This window comes from Ailuropoda melanoleuca, chromosome 7 (assembly GCF_002007445.2).
Source record: "Ailuropoda melanoleuca isolate Jingjing chromosome 7, ASM200744v2, whole genome shotgun sequence".
NCBI lineage: Eukaryota > Metazoa > Chordata > Mammalia > Carnivora > Ursidae > Ailuropoda > Ailuropoda melanoleuca.
Genome location: NC_048224.1, coordinates 29,261,177 through 29,280,503, shown reverse-complemented (window position 1 = coordinate 29,280,503; position 19,327 = coordinate 29,261,177). Strand labels below are relative to the sequence as shown.

Here is a 19,327-nt window from a genome sequence, read left to right as displayed (position 1 = left end):
TCGCTCACTTTTACTTTCTACACTTCTGAATCTTTTTGAATTTATACAGGCAGGCATAGATTCAAAAAATTTTAAATAGAAATATTAATTTGAAGATTTACTTAATTATTAGCCTGCCCGAGGGACTTAGGGTTTTTGGTAAGGCCCAGATAAAAACCCCTCAGTTAAAGAACATTTTGTGGAACCTGCAATCTAAAGCCAGGCAGAAATGTTGGCTGTTCTAAATTTGTAAAAACAAAACAAAAAAAAACTGTCTGCAGACCAAAAACCAGTGAAAGATCAACACTGCCATCTGCTGAGGACTTCTTGGAGAATAGGCTGAGCTGAGAATTCTGTTTTAGTAAATGACGGTACTCCCTGAGACCAGCACAATCTTGAAAGCTGGTTTATCTTCTCCCGGGAGCAAGGACTACTAGCAGGATCATACAGAGAGACACTCAGGAGGGCACTGGCAACAGTTTCAGAAATGGGGTGTGTTCAACCTAGCAAGCACTGGCCCAAGGGACAACAGGGTCTCCAATTTCCGACACGGCTACACCGGGGCAAAGGTTTGGTGTGTGGGACCAACAATAAGGTGGGATACCCTACCAGAAAGGACCTTTTCATAAGTATTCCTCTCCAAAAATAACTTATACTGTCCTGTGAACTACTGAATGCATCCCTGGTCACTAAAAATGGGTAGAGAGGCAGGGTAACCCTCCAACCTGCATTTCTGAGATGTTAGCTTACATGGCCTCGGCGCTCGGGCGTTTGACAAATCCCTACTGGGTGCCTACTACATGTCAAGTAGTGTGCAAGTCCCCTTACAGCCAGAGACACAGATCCATAGACTGGCTTTTGGAATGACGCCAACAGAGCCAAGGCACCAAAGAGTCCAGAAGGAGTCAAACTAGATCTGGTGAGGCGTCTGCCAAACCCAACTCGTGTTTAGCAAGCACTGGATTTCCATATCGCACTCATCCACGCTTAGGACACATTCCTTAAAAACCTAGGCCCTACAATCTAATAAACAAAAGTCTTGTTCCTTTTTAAAGTGAAGTTTGGGGGCGCCTGGGTGGCACAGCGGTTGGGCGTCTGCCTTCAGCTCAGGGCGTGATCCTGGTGTTGTGGGATCGAGCCCCACATCAGGCTCCTCCACTGGGAGCCTGCTTCTTCCTCTCCCACGCCCCCCCCCCCGGCTTGTGTTCCCTCTCTCGCTGGCTGTCTCTATCTCTGTCAAATAAATAAATAAAATCTATAAAAAAAAATAAAGTGAAGTTTGAAAATATCGACATCCCAATAAGATCAAAGCAGACTTCATTCACTGATTAAAAAAGAAACATAAAGAAAAAACTACATCAGGATCACAAAATATTAGAACTGGAAAGACTTCTAAAATCACCCGGTTCACTACATTTATAAGCTGGGCTGAGTTCTGGAATGTTGTAAGTAAGCATTCTGAGTGTTTTTTAATCTGAAGGACAGTGCAAGAATAATAGACATGAATGATATGTATAGAATCTGCTATATTGTCAATGCTCAATAAATATTTAAGTATAAAAAATATTCTGTCACTTTAAATAATTTAAATCAAAAAGCCCCAAACATCATCGTACTAAAAGGTACTGGGTTCTAAAGACAGCCCAATATCTTAGGGGAAAAAAAAAAATCAAGTGTGAGAAAAATACGAAGAAAAGGACATGGGAGTAGCTGATGGAAGAAGTGAACAGAATAGCAAGAGGGAAGCCAGGGATTAGTGGGACCACGAGGAAGAACGAAGGAAGGGAGGCTGCAGGCTGCAATGCCTGTATAAAGAGCTCACAGGCCCTCCATTTGGGGAGCCCCAGGGTGGAAGACTTTGCTTCTGGAAAGTAAATACACAGCTCCATAGCTGCATTCTGTCAGGTCAGTTCAGATCCATCCCGAATTCCTGAAACTGGATGTTCATTCATCTGACAAGCTCTTCTTGGGGTCTGCTTGGAGCCAAACCCTGCTCTGGGTAAGAGGGTCACAGTGAACCACCTGGTCCTTGCTGCGGGGAGGCTCATTTCCAGCTACAGAGGCCAGCCTTGCAGCTGTTCAAGGACAAGGCCTTAGAGGAAGCGTGCATACACTGGGACGTGGCTTCATAAACAGAGCGTGGCTTGGAGCTCTGCAGAGAAGACAACCCTAACCAGTGGAACTGGGCTTCTGACAGGACACCCCAATCACACCACGCTCCCTGAGAAGCCAAGGGCCCAGCAGAGTGAGCCTCCAAATAATCACCGAACCCGTTACTGCTCAGCTGCTAGGAAAGGGAAATGTATGTGAGCCGTCTGCTTCCTTCAAGGTGGAGGGAGAGAAAAGTCCTAAAAATCCTACGGGGGTTAAAATGGGAATGAAACACAATGAGACGTTGTACCAATGACTGGGAAATGTTGCAGGGATCTGTGGTCTCCCAACATGTTGCAGTATGTACCGGTAGTCCATCCCTTTTTATTTCTGAATAGGAAACCACTCCATAAATAGAACACCTTTTTTAAAAAAATCAATCCACCAGTTGGGTGGACATCTCGATTGCTTCAATTTTGGGCTATGATGCTGCTATGAACATTCACCCACAATTCTTTGTGTGGATGTTTTCATTTTTCTTGGATAAGGGTTGCCAGATATAGCAAGTTAAAATGCAGGACACCCAGTTAAATTCAAATTTCAGGTGATTTTTTTTAGTATGTCTCAAGCAATATTTGAGACATTCTTATATAAAAAAATTATTTGTTGTTTACCTGAAATCCAAATTTAACTGGGCATCCTGTATTTTATTTGCCAATCCCATTCTGTGTAGAGATGTAAAAAATGGAATTGTTGGCTCATATAGCAGGTTCATATTTGACTGTCTTAAGAAACTGCCCAACTGGTTTCCAAAGGGACTATACCACCTTACATTCCAGCAATGTCAGAGTCTAGTTTTTTCTGATCCTCACCAACACTTGGTGTTTTGTTTGTTTGATTATAGCCATTCTAGCAGGTATGGAGTGGTTTCCATTATGGTTCTAATCTCATTAACAGTCTTCAAGAAATTGTGTTTATTAGCCATTCGTAGATTTTCTTGGGAAAATGTCTATCAGACTTTTGACCAATTTTTAATAGGATCATTTGTCTTCTTGAGTTCTAAGAGTTCTTTATGTACTCTGCATACAAGTCCTTTATCAGATACGTAATTTGTAAATTCTCTCTCTCCATCTTTTGGCTCATCTTTTCATTGACAAAGATTTTTTAAGTCCAAAAGATTTTAATTTTGATGACGTCCAACTTACAGTTTTGCTTTTTTAATGGCTTTTGCTTATGTCAGTTTAAATCTTTGCCTAACCCAAGTTCACAAAGAGCTTCTCCCGTTTTTTTCTAGAAGTTATATAGCCTTTTACCTTTTCTGTTCACTTTTATGTTTAGGTCTACAATGAAGTTAGGGCCCAAATAACTTTCTTTCTCCCTTCCTTCCTCTCGTTTTTAATATGGGTGTCCAATTGTTGCAGCACCATTTATTGAAAAGACCGTCCTTTCTCCCATTGAATTGTCTTGGCACATATGTCAAAGATCACTTGGGGGGCGCCTGGGTGGCACAGCGGTTAGGCGTCTGCCTTCGGCTCAGGGCATGATCCCGGCATTGCGGGATCGAGCCCCACATCGGGCTCCTCCACTATGAGCCTGCTTCTTCCTCTTCCACTCCCCCTGCTTGTGTTCCCTCTCTCGCTGGCTGTCTCTATCTCTGTCAAATAAATAAATAAATAAATAAAATCTTTAAAAAAAAAAAAGATCACTTGGTCATACGTGCAAGGGTTTATTTCTGGATTCTCAATACTGTTTCATTGGTCCATATTGCCTATCTTCACGTCAATAAAACACTGTCTTCATTGCAGCTTTATAGTAAGTTTTGAAATTGGGTAAGTCCTCTAATATTCTTTTCTGTTCTTTTCAAAAATGATTCTGTTTTAGATACTTTGTATTTCCATATGTTTTAGGATCAGTTTGTCAATTTCTAAACAAAGCATCCTGCTGGAATATTGATAGGGATTGAGTTGAACATATGGAATAATTTGGGGAGAACTGCCATTATAATAGTACTGAACCCTCTAATCCACACACATGGAATATTTCTTTCTGGGTGTGGATTTTTTTTTTAATTTGGGGGGGGGACTGTTCTTTGCTAATATAGAGGATTTCACTAGATCTTTTGTGTGTGTATTGGACTTGTATTCTATAACCTTGCTAAATTTACTAGTTCTGGTTGGGTTTTTTTGTTTGTTTTGTGGATTCCTTAAAATCTTACAGGGCCATGTCATTTGTGAATAAAGATGGTTTTACTTTTTTTTCCTACTTTAAATGACTCCTTCTTTTGGGGAAGGACAGCAGGAGCTGGATAGAACCTCCATTACAAGGTCAAATAGAAATAATGAGAGTGGTATTCTTGACTTGTTCCTGATTTCAGGAGAAAAGCACTCTCCCCCCATTAATGTCAGATGTGGTTTTTCATAGATTGAAAAGTCCTTCATTAGGTTGAAGAAGTTGCCTTCTACTCCTACTTTGTTAAGAATTTATCATGAATGGGTGCTGAATTCTGTCTGATGCTTTTCCTGTTGTCAATTTAGTTGATCATATGGGTTTTATCCTTTCTTTTATTAATAAGGTGTAAACGATTGATTTGGGGATGGTAAATAAAGCTTGCAGCACTTGGATACACTCCATTTGGTCCTGGTGTATAAAGCTTTTTATTTGTTGCTGGATTCAGTTTGCTAATGTTAAGGATTTTGTATCTATCTTCATGGGATTTAAATACCTTTTCAAATATAGGTATTTAAAAGTATAAATTTCCCTTTCAGCACCATTTTAGCTGTATATCATGAATTTGGATGTTTTCATTTTCACTTAGTTAAAATTATTTTCTAATTTCCCTTGTGATTTCCTCAATATGAGTTATTTAGAAAATGTGTAAATTTCCATATATTTGGGGATTTCTTTCTGTTGGTGACTTCTAATTTAATTTCAACATGGTTAGAGAAGATACTTCCTATGATTTCATTTTGTTGTTGTTGAGACTTGTTTCATGGCACAGCATATGGTCTTCCCCGGAGAACGTTCCATGGGGACTTGAAAAGAATATGTGTTCTGCTGCTGGTGGGTGGTGTTCTGCAAATGTCCCAGACAAGTTGACTAACAGTGTTCTTTTATATGCTTTTTTGTTAAGTTGTCCTATCAATTATTGAGAGTAGGATATTGAAATCTCCAGATATTATTGTTGAATTGTCTATTTCTCCTTCCAAAACTGTCACTTTTTCTTCATGTATTTTGGGGCTCTGTTGTTAGGTGCATATACATTAATAGTTGTTATATCTCCCTGATATACTGACCCTTTTTTTAAAAAAAGATTTTATTTATTTATGAGAGAGAGAGGGAGAGAGAGAGAAAAAGCACAAGCAAGGGGCAGGAGAGGGAGAAGCAGACTCCCCCCGTGGAGCAGGGAGCCCAACAGAGGACTCCATCCCACGACCTGGAGATCATGACCCAAACCAAAGGCAGACACTTTACCCGACTGAGCCACCCAGATGCCTCATATATATTGACCCTTTTTAAAATCATTTGAAATGTCCTCTATTTCTATTTCTTGTTTCAAAGCCCACTTTGCCTGATATTAATACATATATACATATGTATTCATATGTATTATATATTACATACATGTGTAATTAATATGTATATAATACATACGAATTCCAGCTTTCTTCTTTTGTATACCATTTTAATTTCTCTTGATTTTTCAACTCTATTTTTTTTTGAGCATTGTGTTAGTGCTTGGTCTAGGGACTACAATAATATGCATTTCAATTTATCACAGTCTTCTTCAAATTAATACTAACATAATTCCAATAAAACACATAAGTTTGTTTCAATACACACCATTTCCTACTCCCTCCTTTGTGCTATTATTATAATATACATTGCATCTATGTTAGAGTGTTATCATTATTGCTTTATACAATAACATGCCATTTAAAAAAGAAAAAAATATATTTATTGTGTATGCAAATGTCTCCCCAAGACTCCCATCCTTTGGTTATTCAAAATACTACCATGAAAGGACTTTGCAAATGAAATTAAGGTTACTAAACGGGGAAATGATCCTAGATTATCCAGATGGGCCCAATGTAATCACACTGTCATCACATGTAATCTATGAACAATACAAGAGGGAGGTATTAGAATCCATCAGAGAGAAATGCAGTGGAAGAGAGAACCAAGATGAGGCAGGAGAGGAGATCAGAGAGATGAAGTATGAGAAGGACCCACATTACTGTTCCTGGCTTTGAAGACGGGAGGAAAGGAACCAATAGCCAAGAATTGTGAGTGGCTTCCAGAGGCTGAGAACAACTCCTCTTACAGTCAGCAAGGAAATGGGAGCCTCAGTCTTACAACCGCATGGAGCCGAATTTTACCAAAACTTGAACAAGCCTGGAAGTGAATTTATCCTAAGCCTCCCGAAGGAATGCAGTACAGCCAACACCTTGATTTTGACCCTCTAAAACATGGAGCAGAGAACCAACTCAGGCACATTATGCTTGGACTTCTGAACTACAGAAGTGTGTGATCACAAACGGGTATTGTTGTAAGCCAGTACATTTGTGGCAATTTGTTATGTCAGCAATATATTTATATAATCCTTTATATTTACTCATATATTTACCATTTCCAGTAGTCTTCCTTCCATCCTGTGGATTCAAGTGACCATCTGGTGTCATTTATTTTCATTCTGAAAGGTTTCTTTAAAAGCAGATCCACAGGCAACAAATGGAGTCTTTTTATCTCTTTAGTTTTTTGCCTTCATTTTTGAAAGCCAGTAGTATCCAAATCCTCCCAGCCAAAAATCCCTGGAGCTTCCTGAAAGTGCAAGCATCACCCATGAACCCAGTCCCTCCGCTGGTCTTGAGTCAGAGATTCCCAAGGGGACTGTTATCCTAAGCAGGCTTTTACAATTAGATGTAGAAATACCAGACACTCCGGGGCCTACTGGGGAGAGTGGCAACTTAATTGGAATCTGCAGGCCCTAAATCTGAGTCATAACCACAGGATGGATGTCCAGCCCTTCTGAGCTGGCTAGAGGGGTTCAGAGTAGCACAAGTCACCTTCCCTACACTCTTGCGATTCCAAGAGTTGGAAAAGGAAGGAAAGATCTGAGCTTGGTGTACAAAAGTCTACTCCGTTGTACCCAGTGCCCTCCCTGAGCCTCCCCTACTAGGGAACCAGAGAGATTGTGCCTGTAGGCCCTCCATGGCATATTTTGCCTGTACTGTTTATAACTGCTGTAGCCTGTTCAAATCTAGGTAGGTTCGCTACATATTGAGAACATCTAGAATGTTCAGCTTTCTAAGTTTGGGGGGGGGGTTGTTTTTATGAGAGACTTTTGAGGCCTCTCTCTCCTTGAGACTGAGGTGAGCACTAAGGCTGGCTCTGGGGCTTGCCCAGCTGCCACTGGGCCTCCCAAGCTACAAGGCTTTGAACTCCCAAATCAGACTCCCAGGGAACAAACCAGGAGTGAAAGCAGCTCACAAAGTGGAAGGTCAGTGAAGGAGAGATGGCTACTCCTGAGCCTCTTACACATTAGATGCCCTCTCTGGCCTCACCCCTAAAAATCCACACCCAGTTCACCTTCACGCATTCCCTAAAGGCTCCTTCCAGCCCTCTGTCCCCTCCTTAGGACACTCAGTTAGCCACCATCCGTCCTAGTTGCAAAAATCAGGTGAGATCATACATATGAAAGCACCTGGAAAAACTCAAACACTAGGTAATGACAAGTGCAATCATCTCTTCATGTCTGGAATTAAGTCTCAAAAGTGTATTTAATCCATCCCTCACTGAGTGCCCACATCTATTTCAGCTTATGAATCCAATGACCACCTGACTCCTCCTGTGAGTTCCATGGGTGCCAAGCAGCAGTTCTACTGTTATTTTATGGTTGGCGATGTCCATAACCTTTCCCACATAGCTTTTCCTTTTAAAATGTCTACCACTGGGGCACCTGGGTGGCTCAAGCAGTTGAGCGTCTGACTCTTGGTTTTGGCTCAGGTCATGATCTCATAGGTCAGCGGATGGAGCCCCCAAGAGAGGCACCCCGCTCAGGCTGAGGAGAGCTGCTTGAAGATTCTCTCCCTCTGCTCCCCTGCCCCCACTGTGCACACACTCTCTAAAATAAATCTTTTAGAAAAATAAAAATGCCTAGCATTGCCAAATAGTTTCTCAATCACACCTCCCTTTAAACAAAGAAACAGACCTCCCTGTACACCATCTACTACGTTAAGATCCCAAGTGTTTCAGTGCTGCCTACCACAGCGTGTGCACATTTCATTATTGGTCTACACCAATACTCCCTTAACTTCCAATTTTTCTTACCCTCTTTCAATAGATTCTTTCCCCTTTGAAATACTTAAGTTGCCAATCCCCCTTTATTCTATTCTAATAGAAAATAGTTCAGTTTCTTACCTTTTCCGTTTCTCTTTAGCTCTCATAAAGTATCCTTTATTTCTATAATGATTTCGTGTTGTTTCTTTCCCCGTTCTTAAAAATTATGCACGGCTGACCCCTGCACGACTGACCCTTAGCTTTTATAACATCAAGTTTTTCTACTCATCTTTCAGAATAGCTCCATTGTTTTGTAAATCCTCAACTGTAAAACAAACAAAAAGTGCAGAGACCATAAGACCACATATGTAAAAACATTTTTTCTAAATTCGAAGAGACCAGTATATAAAGATGGTTCTGCTGTTTCTCTGAATCTATGTTTTAAAAATAATTTCACTTTTTTTCCATCTTTCAACAAAAGCTCTATGTCCTGGTTACGTGTCTTATTATGGAGAAAGGGGGGAAAAATCCCTAAGTCCAGTCTTTGAATTGAAGTGACAGTCTGTAATGCAAGAGCAAGCCAATCCACAAAACCACTCCCAACCATTAGTCAAGAGTTTGGGGGCCACATCTCCTTATCTACTATCTGCTCAGTTTTCTCATGAGCCAAGTTCCCACTCCCAGCATACTAACTGTTCAAATCTACTTAAAAAAAAAAAGCAAAGCCTATTTCTACAAATTATGCCAATTCTCATAAATCCTTAAATTAGGAAAGATGAAAACACTCTAAATTTCTTTTGAAAATAACTGCAAAACTTTGAGAATCAAAATAATAACATCACTTTAACACAACCTTAGCAAATCTGCTGAGCAAGAGGCAACGTAGTTCACAGGCAGGCAGGTCCCAGCCTGTCCACTGACAGATGAGCAACCCCTGCGCACATGGGAAGAAGCTACGACGCCCATGGAGACATCTTGGGGCAGGCGGGCACTTCTCAACCACGTTACGATGTCACTTGTACTGGGGAATAATTCAAAAATTCTAATGTCTATCTACAGCAACTACATTTCATAACAGCATGGCTCGGGATCCAACATACACACTTTATTTTAAATTACACCACCAGCACTTGGGGAAAAGTCATTTATTGGCATTGCTTCCATTTTTCTACTGTAGTGTTAGGACTTCACATAAGCATCGCTCTTCTACTCCCTATTTACAACTCCTTCAGAATATTACTACAAATACAATATGCAACTTTTAAAAACTTATGGGGAACTGCAGTTTTTGTTTTTCTTTCCTCTTTACAGGTTTCTCAAAATCATTCAACTTAAATGAAAATTTATATGGACATTTTCTGTACACATCTGAAAGGGCAGAGATCACACTGATAAAGCCAAAGAATTTTGCACAAATACAATAAAATACAGAAAACAAAAACCATAGAAGATGTTATTTGGGGTACAAATATAAACAATACAGTACCATTTGAGTAATTTAGCAACATAACACTCATACTTTATAGAAATAAAACTGCAAACCTGGAGAATGCTCTGACAAATATTAAACATTATATATACAATGAGGTAAATGTACCTTGGTCTCTTGAGAGGTAATTTAAGTTTAAAGCAATTGACATTTTGAAGCATCTCCTTGACATATAAAGAAATATCAAACACCCCATTCCATTGGCACAATGTGAAAAAGGGATATCAAAACACGGTTCATGATATTCAATTCACAAATCTTGTTAAAAAATAAAAACAAATTCACTTAAGTTCTTTTTTTAAGCTTTAAGAAACAGGTTGAATGTTATTAAACACATTCTTTAAAGTCTACAATTACAAATAAGATTGCATAATGGTGTTGAAAAGTTTAAATGTACTGACAATCCTCAGAATGTCTTAGAATTCCAGCCTTTCTAGAGAGAGGGCCCATGGGTAGTCCAGCATTCCAAAACAGACACTAGGAGCTACAGATTACATGTCCAGACCTATTCTTTAGGATCTCAGAAATATCTGAACTGGTGTTTCCTGCCAAGCTGTAACAGAATCTCCATCATTTGGAGCCAGAACACTGCCACAGTCAAGAAACAAAATCAACAGTTGACTTACAATACCTCTTTCAGTGCAAGGATAAAAATAAACTCGATAGGACATGTCTAATGGGATACGGGTTTTGTTCTGCATTTTAATTAGCACTATGCCATTTTGTTTTATAAAATATTCTATGTGAGACAGTTCTCGGATGCGGAGGCGGAACTAAAGGTAGCTCATGCATGGGCTGCAAAATGGCCAAGTGACCACTTAAATTTTGTAACGAGAACTGAAACTGGAATTCCTGATGTTATTAACCATGTCACTGTGCACGGACTCAAGGCACTTCTTGAGCACTGTCACCACGGCAGAAGTACAGGCTCGGCTCTCCAGACCGCACCCTGTCCTCTAGAGGGTGGGATGTGCCGCTGCTTCTGGCACAGCTCCTGCTGCCATAGCTGCTGCCTTGCTGCCTTCCCACTCCTTGGCCATAGCCTAAGTCACAACAAGGCAGCCAGCAGGGCCATCATGCACCCCACCTCCAAACTCAGAGAACCCTCCCAGCAACATCCAGTGACTCAAGGAAATGGAACCATGTCTCCCACTTCCATCAACCATTTTACTATAGATTTCAAAAGCAGCTATTCAGTCAAAAGGCTGCTGAGGGGAGATGGGCGGGGAAGCGTGGCAGCAAGGCAATTAGTCTCTGAGGCAGGGACTAGCAGGAAGGCAGGTTGAGAGAAACTTAAGGTGAAGTCAGGAAGGAAGGACCAGGGATACCTGTGCCCCACTGGGTCATACCTCCCTCATCCCCATTCCTCCGGAGAACTGATAAAATGGATGTGGACAGGTAATTGGTCTGAAGGTATATTTTAAACCAAGTTTAATTTTGGAAGGTGAGCATCTGAAGATAGGCAGTATAAACAAAGGCTTGTGTATCTAAATGACAAAATTAATACTCTAGTCAAACGTATCTGCAGTTATGGCCATGGTAATAATGATCTATTTCATTTTTAAGTGACTTTCATTTTCAATATTAACTAATTGGGGTTTATCAAACTGTCATTAGCCAAAAAAGGAATTTGCTGCAGTAATACGTAAACCGAATTTAGAACTAAACTCCAGCTTTTAAAAAAATTCCCTGACTCACCAAAAGTACATTTTAACCACTTAGGCAAAAATAGTATAATTGCAACTCAATCTTTGATTTAATAAAGAGTATCTTCAGTAAAAGTTGATTACCTTACATGAAAGTGAGAAATCATGTATCTCAATTTTAAATCAGACAAGAACTTTTGGTATGTTCTTAAAATTATATAAAAATAGTTTTAGCATTGGTCCCCTGGATTTCATAAAGCAGATCTGGTAGGCTTAGAAATGGCCAAAAAAAAAAAAAAATATATATATATATATATAATATATATATATACCTAATCACAGAGCTAGAGATTATTAAACAGGAAATATAACACAATTATAAAACAAACCCCTCAAACTCATTCATTTGTTTTGACAAAATCATGGTAGCTACAAAAAAAAGCCCTCAAATTTGGAGTCAAAATATTAACCTCTAAGCACATTTTCCCCATGATGTTTTTAAACACATGAAATTGACACTAAATTCCTATGCATATATCATTCATTCTAAAATTACTTTGGCTTTAAGACCAAATAGTCTTTCAAATTTATTCTATGTTTAACAGATAAGACATAATCAGAATGCAGCTCAGTCAGAGTAAATGGCCACTATCTCTTACCAAATACTATAAAGGTTATTCTGACCCTTTCATTTGGAAATTGATAGCACTATAAAGTCAATGTCTTGCCTCATTGCTATGATAGTTTTTCTCCCATCAGAATAAGATCACAGTGATAAAGAGAGCTCTGAAAACTGTAAAAGCCCTAAAAGACTTTTAGCACTGGAAGTAAAAACCAGTTATTATAAGCTAGTTTCAACTTAGTGTGAAGACCATGACGAGTTTGCTTTAAACACTGAATTTGACTGAAAACATCTGTAAATGGAGAACCTATACTCAGAATGTTCTTTAGCTACCATTCTCCCAAATATCAAGGGTGTACTAAACTTATTACCTAATCATGTAAATTAAGCAGTGGCAGTATCTGCACACAGAAGGAAAGACTGAATTAGAAGCTGCCTTCCTCAAAGTGTAGTGAGACCTCAGAACCACGCTAACTCTAACCTTAGTTACAAAGACAGAAAGTCCACTGAACACGGACTCCTACATAACAAATGTGACTCTCTTGCACACCTGTTACCTATTCAAATGATTAACTACCTTTACCTCTAGAAAAAGGCCTATTATTTAACATTAACCATACCCTAATTTTAAATGTAATTCATTTCTTAAAAAAATAACACTGTCTTTGATCAGATAAAGAAAAAAATGGCTTATAGAATGCCACAAAACTTTTCACAAGCAGCTAGACAAATTTTCCCTTTTAGAAAAATTAAGTCTGTATGCTACAAGTTTTAAATTATTAGAGTACTATAAGCATCTACAGTGCCACTTGAATTTTTTAAGGTATACTGAGACAACACAATTTAGATGCAAAAGCTTGATGTGAGAATATTCAAAAATGACCATGATAACATTTACCAATTAATGCCACTTCATTTCTTTAGTGGTTTAAGCACATTTTGGTAGGAAAAAGGCATTTTCAAAATGGAATACCAAATGACATACTACAAAAAACCTTCTAAAAAACAAAACAGAAAAAGTCTGGGTTACCCAGATAAATAAACTTTTTGAATTAAAATACTACACCTTTTAAGACACACAGACTGTAAGCAATTCTACTCATTTCCATTAGAAAGACATAGAAGCGGCACTTACTGGTATAGTACAATCCCATTTTGAAGGCATGTAATGTTCTGAATATGTGAAAGAACAGTAATAGTATACAAAATACAATTGCATAAATTATGTTCCTCACTACTATATGAGGTCATTTTTAGACTCAAGAGTTTTATAAGTGTTAGTTTTAAGATCCTGAAAATTATAGAACAGTACATTCAAAGTCTGAATCAAGGAAACTCTTTAGTGGTTCAGAATCCTCTGAGAATGTACTAACCAGGAATAAATCACTTTCTTTAAAAATAAGAAATGTTTCGTATAACTCAACAATCCAGCTCCTTTACCCTTAAAGATGATCTTCAGCACAGCAGAGTTAACCTAAAGTTAAGACCAGCAATCATCTTTAAAAAAAAAAAAAAAAAAAAAAAAAAACAAAATTTTTTTTTAAAAAAAAAAAAAAAAAAAAAAAAAAACCCAAGTTTTGTGTTAATAAAAAATAAAGGTAGACTACACAACATTTTGTAACTGTCCTGGGAAAGAAGTGTTCATAGTGCACAGAAAGGACCCACACTGCTGTTTCCTGGGTCCAAAGAAATCCTGGGGAGTTTCTCGTTGACCTTATTACACTGTTGCAAAAGGAAGCAACATCCTTCTATTCCCTCTCAGTGAGGTAGAACAATTGACCTCCCAAATTAAAACCCAGGAGCAGATCTGAAGGAAAAGTAGAGTTCAGGCAAAGCTGCAGAACTACATTTTGATGCCTTCCTGTTGACTGAGTTGTGACAATGTTTTCTTAATCCGCAAAGCCGTAAGCCTCGCTGCTCCGTTGGCATACCAACATTCTCTCATAATTTTAGCCATTACCCTCAGGGCCTGCAAAAAAAATAGAAGAAAAATAATAATGAGTGCCAACGAGTGCTTGCCATTCATCTGAATAAGATGTTTACTCTGTACATCTTCTTTCCAAGTGACATATGTCCACTTTTTTTGTTTTGTTATATTTCCATATTTGTAATAGCAAATGAATAGAAATGACTTCAATTCCCATCAGGGGGTGCTGGTGTCAGCAGCAGGAAAGCAGATGGATGAGGGCCAACTTACTTAGCAGACCTGAAAAAGCTGAATCCTAAACCAGAGCTGTCAAGGCAAAAAAGAACCTGACTCACACAGAAACTCCCCTAGAACCAAGGAACTAACTGCATTGAGCTCCTCTGATGTGAAGTTCAAGCTAAAAACAGGAGGATCAGCCAAAAGAGCTGGAACCCCAGATACCTACCCCACCCCAACCTTCACACGGTTGAGTGCCTGGCCCACTCCCACCCCAGCAAAAGACTAGAGGCTGTATCTGAGAGGGTAAAACAGACTTCTGACTTGGGGAACACGGGGGCAAAGTTCCATATTGACAACTCACTAAATGATAAGACCATAGGTTTTCTCCCCAAAACACAGGCAGCAACTTGTAGATACTCCTCCAGGCAAGAGACTGAAAGAGTCTTCCCTGGTAAACGTGAGCCCAAGAGGAAAGACCTGAAGATATCGACACATCAGTGGCTCTCAACCACTAATGGAAGCAACCCAGTTAGGTCACCCTAAAGGTCACAGTGGATAAGCTCCGTTCACATGCACAAAGCTTCCATCAGCCTCCAGTGTTCCGTCATTAAACATGAAGAGGAGTTTTATCAGACATCAGAGAAAGCAGTATGAATGCAGAAGCTGATACAAAGAGACCAAAGTAACTTGGACAAAACAGTTGTACAGAGAAGAAAAGATCAACAACTTATTATTAATATCCTCAAAGAGATACAGAAAATACTCAGATTCATCACTGACAGTTTTTTCTTGTTTGACTTTGGAAAAATATGAGAGGAGAATTGGAAAATAAACCTGATTAAAAAAAGATAAAAGTTGATAAACCTAGCAGAAAGTTTAGAAAAAATCAGGGACAGATAAGAGGGAAAAGATAAGAAAATAGGAAGGCCTCTTCAAGAGGTCTAACATTCAAAACTAAAGTGGGAGAAAGAGAACGGAGGAAAACAGAAAGGAACAAAATCAAAGAAATACTTAAGGGACATTTCCTAGATGTGAACATCGGTTTCCATATAAAAACGACCAAATGCCCATCACATACATATACTCATTCCACAAAATTATAAATTTATGGAGAGCCTACCATTTACCACATACCATCCTAGGTACTGGGGATACAAAAGAGAACAGACAGACAAAATCCCTATCCTCATAAAGCTCATGCTGTAGGGAGCCGAAGCATATCATTAATAAACAAGTGAAATACATGGACTGTCAGTGGTAAGTGCTAAGGAGAAACATCATTTAGGGAAGGAGATAAAATATGCCAAGAAAAGAAGGTGATATTTTAAATGGGTATAATGTCTACTAACAAGGTAACATCTGAGCAGAGACTTAAAAGATGGGGGAAGTTGAATAAACCAAGAAACAGGAAGTCATGAGGTCCAGGAAGGAAGATTCATTATAACAGAGGCAAAGGGAATCCCAGGACAAAAGGTGAAGGATATCCCAAGATGAAAGCTGCACAGTTGGCCTAGGGAGCTACAAGTCCAGACTGGAAAAGACCAGAAGGTTCTGGAAGATACTTCTTCAGTTATTCTATTCGTTTCATGTTCTTAATGTGTTTCAACTACTGAGAGATTTATAAAACCACAAAAAAGTGAAAGACTGAATTAGTTAAAGTGAAATAGAGAACTAACCAAATGGAGAAAAAAGAAAAATGACAGCAATGGCATTAATTCAGCAAGATGTGACAGTAACTGCAAATTGCATATGTGCTCTTCATGTTTTCTATTAACTTTTCCTCATGCTTAAAAAGCCATCTGTTTAATAATGTGCTCTATTTAATGAATGCATGAATACGTTGATTTTGTACTTTGTAATATCAAGATCAAATTTGTAAAAGACAAAATCTAGCCCAATTTCATTTGTTAAACGTGCAAATTCTCTGAGCATGCTAAGACATATTTTTATGTATGCCTGGATATTTGATTTTGTTGGAAGTAGCTAAGGAGATCTATTGATGTCTCAACTATTGATGCCTACATTATTTTAAGATGTAAAATCAGGGGCGCCTGGGTGGCACAGTGGTTAAGCGTCTGCCTTCGGCTCAGGGCGTGATCCCAGCGTTATGGGATCGAGCCCCCACATCAGGCTCCTCTGCTATGAGCCTGCTTCTTCCTCTCCCACTCCCCCTGCTTGTGTTCCCTCTCTCGCTGGCTGTCTCTATCTCTGTCGAATAAATAAATAAAATCTTAAAAAAAAAAAAAAAGATGTAAAATCAACTACCTAAGTCGCCAGCTTTTTATTCCTCTTAAGCTATAAAACTTCACATCTGGAGGAAAATGCTCTGCCTTGTCAATATTTTAATAATGACAGCTAGCAATTAATATATATTTAATAAAATTTGTCTTATGAATTCTTTAAATTTACAAGTACAAAACCATTTCTAAAATTTTTTTTAAGAGCTGGGGTTGAGAATCTCAGACACTGCTAGAAAGCATTTTCCCCACATTCCTGGTGAATGGTCACACAGGCAATCAGATAAGTAAGATGTCATATCATCAGAACCATCCTCCCAATCACCTTATCCAACTTCCTCCTTTTAAAAGGCATGTTAGGGTCTGGAAAACAAATGATTGGCCCAAAGTCAAACTCTGAAATGGTGGCCAGGCTGGTTTAGAATACAGGCTTCCTAATTTCCATCCAGCATCCATCCTACTGTTCTGGGCTGCCCTGATGAAAAGGACACATTCATTTAAAATGCAGGTGACTTCTATTTGCAGAAGAAGTGATACTATATATAGAAAATCCTAGAGACTCCACCAAAAACACTATTGGAACTGATAAATGAATTCAGTAAAGTCACAGGACACAAAATCAATGTACAGAAATCTGTTGCATTCCTATACACTAATAATGAAACTGCGGAAGTGAAATTAAGAATACAATCCCATTTACTATTGTAACCAAAACAACAAAGTATCTAGGAATAAACTTAACCAAAGAGGTAAAAGATCTGTACTCTGGAAATTATAAAACACCGCTGAAAGAAGTTCAAGACGATGCAAAGAAACGGAAAGACATTCATTCTATGATCATGGGTTAGAAGAACAAATATTATTAAAATGCCTATACTACCCAAAGCAATCTACACATTTAAAGCAATCCCTATCAAAATACCAGCAGCATTTTTCATAGAACTAAAACAAACCTAAAATTTGTATGGAGCCACAAAAAGAACCAAAGGAATCTTGGAAAAACAAAACAACAAAACTGGAGGTATCACAACTCCAGACTGTTATACTACAAAGCTGTAGTAATTAAAACAGTATGATACTGGCATAAAAATAGACAAAGAGATCAACAGAACAGAACAGAAAACCCAGAAATGAACCCACGATTATATGGTCAATTAATCTTCAACAAAGGAGGAAGATTAATGGGAAAAAGTCTCTTCAACAAATGGTGCTGGGAAAACTGGACAGCTACATGCAAAAGAGCAAAACGGAACCACTTTCTTACACCACACATAAAAATAAACTCAAAATGGGTTAAAGACCTAAATGTAAGACCTGAAACTATAAAAATCCTAGAAGAGAGCACAGGCAGTAATTTCCTTGACAACAGCTATAGCAACATTTTTCTAGATAAGTCTCTCCAGGCAAGGGAAATAAAAGCAAAAATAAACTATTGGGACTACATCAAAATAAAAAGCTTCTGCACAGCAAAGGAAACCACCAACAAAACTAAAAGCAACATACTGAATGGGAGAAGATTTTTTTAGAGAAAGAGAGAGAGAGTGGGGGAAGGGGCAGAGGGAGCAGAGAGTCTTAAGCAGACTCCTCACTGAGTGCAGAGCCTGACGGGGGGATCGATCTCACCACTGTGAGATCATGACCTGAGCCAAAACCAAGAGTGGGATGCTTAACTGAGCTGCACCACCCAGGCACCCAGAGAAAATATTTTTAAATGACATAGCTGGTAAAGGGTTAGTATCCAAAATATATAAAGAACTGATATAATTCAATACCTAAAAAAACAAAGAATCCAATTAAAAAATGGGCAGAAGACACGAACAGACATTTCTTCAAAGAAGACATCCAAACGGCCAAGAGACACATAAAAAGATGCTTAACATCGTGCATCATCAGGGAAATGCAAATCAAAACTACAATATCACTTCATACCTGTCAGAATGGCTAAAATCAAAAACACAAGAAACAATAAATGTTGGCAACCATGTGGAGAAAAAAAGAACCCTCTTACACTGTTAATGGGAATGCAAACTGGTGCAGCCATTGTGGAAAACAGTATGAAGGTTCCTCAAAAAATTAAGAGAACTACCCTATGATCCCGGGATCACACTACCAGGTATTTACCCCGCCAAATACAAAAACATTGAAAGGTTTATTACATGCACCCCTATGTTCTCTGCAGCATTATTTTACAATAGCCAAACTATGGAAGCAACTGCGTCCACTGATAGATGAATGGATAAAGAAGATGTGATATATACACAACAGAATATTAGCCATAAAAAAGAATGAAATCTTGCCATTGGCAACAACATACAAGGAGCTAGAGGGTAAAATGCTAAGCGAAGTTAGTAAGAGAAAGACAAATACCATATGATCTCACTCATGTGTAATTTAAGAAACTAGTGAGCAAAGAAAGTAAGAGAGAAAGACACAAACCAAGAAACAGACTCTTAACTACAAAGAACAAACTGATAATTACCAAAGGGGAGATGCATGGGGGATGGGTTAAATAGCTGATGGGGATTAGGGAGTGCACTTATTTAAAAAAAAAAAAAAAGATGGTGAATTTAAATCCATCCATACTGATAAGTGAATTAAATGTAAATGGATTGAACATTCCATGTAAAAGACAGATAAAATGAAAATGCAGGTGCCTTCGTTCATTGGTAGATTTAAATACTATTCTGATAAACTGATGGCCACTGCCAGTGCTCCATGGCCCTTTTGATGTCCTTGAGTTTGAACATGAAAACCAAATTATTCTCTTTTTCACTCACTGGTTTAACTGCCATGGGAAAAAAACAAAAAAACAAAAAGAAAAGACAAGACAAGACAAGAAAA

The 19,327-nt window shown here is 38.6% G+C and overlaps 1 protein-coding gene and 1 long non-coding RNA gene across 2 annotated transcripts in view; both read right to left on the bottom strand.

Annotated features, from left to right (window-relative positions):
- The window catches only part of LOC117802992, a 36,205-nt gene extending 22,584 nt beyond the window's left edge, over window positions 1–13,621 (bottom strand). The window contains exons 1-2 of the long non-coding RNA XR_004626521.1: window positions 8,488–13,621; window positions 6,695–6,888 (exon numbers count right to left, since the gene is read on the bottom strand). This is a non-coding gene — a long non-coding RNA (uncharacterized LOC117802992). The remainder of the gene's footprint in view (window positions 1–6,694; window positions 6,889–8,487) is intronic.
- A 23-nt stretch (window positions 13,622–13,644) lies between these two features.
- The window catches only part of TGFBR1 (transforming growth factor beta receptor 1), a gene marked incomplete at its 5' end in the record, with an annotated part of 24,018 nt that continues 18,335 nt past the window's right edge, over window positions 13,645–19,327 (bottom strand). Inside the window, one exon of the mRNA XM_034665564.1 lies at window positions 13,645–14,072. Within this exon, the coding sequence (XP_034521455.1) occupies window positions 13,947–14,072 (126 nt within the window). The remainder of the gene's footprint in view (window positions 14,073–19,327) is intronic.